Source organism: Nematolebias whitei, chromosome 21, assembly GCF_014905685.2.
Source record: "Nematolebias whitei isolate Nwh7 chromosome 21, NemWhi1, whole genome shotgun sequence".
In the NCBI taxonomy this organism is placed as follows: Eukaryota; Metazoa; Chordata; class Actinopteri; order Cyprinodontiformes; family Rivulidae; genus Nematolebias; species Nematolebias whitei.
Window position 1 is genome coordinate 12,931,304 of NC_056518.1, and position 5,165 is coordinate 12,936,468.

General features: G+C 41.8%; 1 protein-coding gene across 1 annotated transcript; it reads left to right on the forward strand.

Annotated features, from left to right (window-relative positions):
- Positions 1–1,144: 1,144 nt before the first annotated feature.
- Positions 1,145–5,081, forward strand: LOC119427685 (protein FAM91A1-like). The gene is made up of 3 exons (XM_037695321.1): positions 1,145–1,290; positions 4,530–4,614; positions 4,918–5,081. The coding sequence occupies exons 1-3, from the start codon at positions 1,219–1,221 to the stop codon at positions 5,079–5,081; spliced, it is 321 nt and encodes a 106-aa protein (XP_037551249.1). The 5' UTR covers positions 1,145–1,218.
- Positions 5,082–5,165: the final 84 nt, after the last annotated feature.

Here is a 5,165-nt window from a genome sequence, read left to right on the forward strand (position 1 = left end):
AGTTTGGTCTTTATATAACATTAATCAAGTCTAACAGCTTAACTCAAATGTTTGAAAGTAGACTTCTATGGAAATGTTATGAACAAATAATGTCTTACCTGTTGTAGATGGGCGTTTAAACTACCTCAGTTTGGAAAAATATAGACTATTTTGACAGAAGTGACAAACTAATGATCTCAAATATTTTAGTTGTTCACATAAATTTCTATTTAACAATCTTTTTCAGTACAATCAATTTCACATTGCATGACTTTTTTTTTTTTTTTTTGGTCTGAAATATTATTCTTGCCTGAAGTGTCCTTGGCACAGGAAATAACTATGCATTTTGATGTAAAATAAATAAATAAATAAAAATAATTAAAAAACAACATTTGGCAACACGGTGATGCAAAGATTTATAAAACTGTGTTTGTGATTTATAAAACATGTATGTATTAAGACTGCTTTTTAATATATTGTATTACTTTAAATTATTAGTGTTTAGCATATATCTTAGATCCTTGTATATATTTTTCTTTTTATACTTTGTATTTTTGCTATTTTTGGGTGTAACTGGGACCTTGGGTACACAATTTTGTTCCACCTCATGTACCACATGTGATGTGAATGACGACAAAGAACCTTGCACAAATGGCTATGATAGTTTTGAAAATAAAGTTGCTTTAAAACAGCAGTGACTCACTTCGGTCCATGTTTTCCCCAAACTGAGGTCATTCAAAGAGCAACCTGCAACAGGTAAGATGTTAACTGTTCACAACATTGCCACCTAATCACACTTAACTAGGGGCCAATCCATTTTTGATTAGTGGCCTTTAACTTTACACACCATGCTATGACGCTTTGGATCTCTTCAAATGTCAAACTAATAAACATGTTTACAAGACAAACATAATTTAACATGACATTTATGTGTTTTTTTACACCAACTTTCGCCCTAAAGGACCGTTCAACAGTCGCACCTCGGCCGGAAGTGACGTATGTGGCCACGAGCGTGACGAACGCCTCTTTCGAAAATACAACACGGAAGTGGCCGTTTATTGTAAAGAGAAAATAATCACGGAGAAAAAAAAATCTCCTCTAACCTGGAGAGGAGGGTCGCCCTGCATGTTCGTCAGGTGTCGGGAGAGCTCCAGCCACCGTGGACTTGCTCCAGAGCCCGTTTTTTTCCGATCGACTCGAAGGATTCTGCTTTGTAGCCAGCTAGCCTGCTAGCTAGCGATGAACACGGACGTGGAATTTCACATCAGGCAGAATTATCCGTGGAACAAGCTCCCAGCTAATGTCAAACAGGTACCGTGTTTTAAACCTTTCCCCCTGGGCTGAGTCACTCTGAGGGAGGGGTGGCAGGAGAACGGAGCGGTGACCCGGGCTCGGACCTGTGTGTCATTGATTCAGGCAGCTGTCAGTGTGTCTCCTCTGCAGGGCTTCCACCATCCATCCATCCATCCATCCAAAGCCATAACTGACCGTCATCCCTCCGAAGCCGCTGCCTCTCAGCTTAATTTCAACGGCATCAAATGATTGCTTGAGGCGCTACTGTTCCACATGCACATCTGTCATTCACTCCTCCATGCAGAGAAGGTGTTTTGTCCTTGTACCGTAGCAATAATATGATGACGTCGGTTTGTTCCATGGAGTCTCCTTATATTCTACTAGAAATGTTACATCTCGTGTGCGTGTTACAGTTTACCCTCATAAAATGGGACAAAATTCAAGCGTGATGCTTGTCTGTTGATAAATGCTGATGCAAATGGAAATTTTAAGGATTCACCCCTTTTTCCCCCATTGCAAAACATTTTTTGTTGTGTGATAATAGAGATGAATGATATCAACAAGTATTTCCATGTAATGACACCTCACTCTTTTCAATGGGGTTTTGGGTGGGTAACAGAGGAGAAGCAGCAGCGAGGTGGATGACTGAAACTCTTGGCTTGTTATGCTGCCTTAGGCTAAGACTACTGGAGGACAAATTGACCACATTTCCTGAAATGAATTGTTAAAATTGAATAGTTTTCATTTGATATTATTTTGGCAGCATGGTGTCGCAACTGGTAGAGCTGCTGCCTCTCAGCGAGCAGGTTACTCTGGTTCAAATCCTGGTCCGGAGGCCTTTCTGTGTAGAGTTTGCATGTTCTATCCGTGCATGCGTGGGTTTTCTCCGGGTACTCCGGTTTCCTCCCACAGACCAAAAACATGCATGTTAGGCTGATTGGTAACTCTAAATTGTCCCTAGGTGTGAGTGAGAGAGTGAATGGTTGTTTGTCTCGTTTGTCTCTATGTGTCCCTGTGATGGATTGCGACCTGTCTAGGGTGTACCCTGCTTCTCGCACAGTGATTGCTGGATAAGGGCACTGGCGACCTCCGTGACCCAAAAAGGAAGATGCGGGTAAAGATAATGGATGGATGGATGATATTTTTTCTTAACTTGTGATTCTCAGTGGCACCACAGATGAGAATGCTGATGGAGAAGTACAAAGAGGGTCAGAAAGAACTCCATTGTGTCTTTGTGTATTTAGAAAACACATATGACGGTGCTGAGGGAGGAGGTGTGGTATTGCATGAGGAAATCTGGAGTGTCAGAGAAGTACATTAGACTGATACAGGACATGCATGAGGACAGCAGGACAGTGGTGAGATGTGCTGTAGGCGTGATGGATAGCTTCAAGGTGGAGGTGGGAGTGCCTCAAGGATCAGCTCTGAGCCCCTTCTTGTTTGCTCTGGTGATGGACCGACTAACAGATAAGGTCAGGCAGGAATCCCTGTGGACTCTGATGTTTGTAGGTGATATTGTGATCTGTGGTGCAGAGGTCACAAAGGTGCAGGACTTCAAGTACTTGGGGTCCACTGTCCAGGACACTGGGGAATGTGGTAAAGAGGTGAAAAAGAGAGTCCAGACAGGATGGAGTAAATGGTAAATGGACTGTACTTATATAGCGCCTTTCTGTCTTATTTCAAGATATTCAAAGCTCTTTACAACAATCTGTGTCCTCATTTACCCATTCATACAGCACTCTACTAGATCTCTACAAAACTTGAACAAATCATTCTAATGAGACTAATCAGTGCTTTAGATCACATTCATACACTGATGGGACACACATCAGAGGCTATGAGGGATTCAGTGTCTTGCCCAGGGACACTTCAGCATGTGAATGCTGGTGGATTCGAACCCCCAACTCTCGCATTGGAGGACGACTGCTCTAACCACTCAGCCACAGCCGCCCAGTGGATGTGGAGTGGATGGAGAAAAGTTTCAGGAGGGATTTGCGACCAAAGGGTGTCAGCAAAGGTCAAAGGAAAAGTTTACAAGTCAGTGATGAGACCAGCTATGTTGTATGGTCTGGAGACGGAGACATTGACAAAAAGACAGGAGAAAGAACTGGAAGTGGCAGAAATGAAGATGTTGAGGTTCTCCTTAGGAGTGACAAGGATGGATTATTAGGAATGAGATCATCAGAGGTACAACACAGGTTGAACAACTGAGAGATAAAGTTAGAGAGGCCAGACTGAAATGTTTGGACATGTCCAGAGGAGAGACTGTGGGTAGAAGAATGTTAGAAATGCAGCTGCCAAGAAAAAGACAAAGCAGAAGGCCAAAAGGAGATATATGGATGCAGTTAGAGAGGGCATGGAGGTACAGTAGTTGGAGTGAGACAGAGGAGGGTGACTCGCTGTGGCGACCCCTGAAGAGGGAAAAGCCGAAAGAAAAAGAAGAAGGTGTGATTCTCAACCTGCCATTGTGTATCTGTTCCTCCTTCCTGTTCCTCTCAAACCCAGCCTGTCGTAGCAGACGGCCACTTGTCCTGAGCCTTGTTCTGCTAAAGGTTTCTTCCTCATGAGGGAGTTTTTCCTTCCACTGTCGCTTTCATGTTTGCTCAAGATGAGAGTTCTGTGATGAAGTTAAACTCAAAGCAGTCTGCTCCTCAGATAAATAATGTTATTAGCTTACTTTTTATGTATGAATGTTTCTGTTCAGTGCCCTGATGCTATATAAATAAACTGAATTTGAAGTGAATTGGTCTCATCACTACTCTCATAACATTTTGTATGTGATTTATCATCCTTACCTCTGTCATTATTTGAAATTCAGTTAATTCATTGCATGTTTACATTGTTAGTGTTGTTGCGATATATTGTGTATCCCGCACTGAGCAATCTATGTGGGCAACATTTGATTTTGTAAGTAAGTGAAACATGATTTGGGATTTCCGTTTATGTTGCTTGTATTCTCAAAACTGATACGTGTTCAATAGTGCACATCTATTATTTAGTGTATCCACAAATATGAATGAGCGCATAAATCATTACATCAACGTTTTTCTTTACATTTAAAACATCAAATTTTGTGTTTCTATGTTAAGCTCAGAGTCTAGAAAATAATTCAGCACAAAAAATGGTGCATGCTGCACAGCCGGTAGAGGGAAAGCAGGGTCAAAAGAGTTCCTGTTATATCCTGCTGCCTTGCAATGCACCGGTAATCCTTTCTTGATCCTCACTGTTTATTTTTTTTGTTTTTGTTCCCTTTGCAGAGTTTGGGGAACTCGCAGCGTGAGTACGAGAAACATGTGCTCCTGTACAGCATCCGCAACCAGCTGCGATTCCGCAATAACCTAGGTGAGCAAGTTTGTCCTTCACACTGGGGATAAATGAGTTTGGAATATGTTTCCTCAATGACAAAAAAAAAGAGACATTTCCAATTAATATCACTGTAAAACCTACATTTTTATATAAGCTGTTAAGTAGCTCTTCATGCACTTAAAGTAATCATTTGTGCTCCTTCCCTTGTGGTCCTCTAGTGTTAGATAAGTAAATCTTTCTTTAGTCCATATTGATCCGTTATGGATTGTCTGAAAGTGTTTCTTTATAAACCTTCGCCCCTGGCCGCGACCTGACTGCTGTTTGGGTTTTAATTAACAGTTCGCCACGTGAAGAAGGATGAGCGCAAGTATTACGAGGAGCTGCTGAAGTACAGCCGGGACCACCTGATGCTGTACCCGTACCACCTGTCGGACATCATGGTCAAAGGGCTACGAGTCACTCCGTTCTCGTATTACATAGGAATCATGGAGGTGAGCAGATGACAGAAGACTGTTTGTTGAGGATGTGATCATCGTGACTTTTCTGTTCAATTTGTCTGCGAGCTGCCTTTTTTTTTTTTTTTTTTT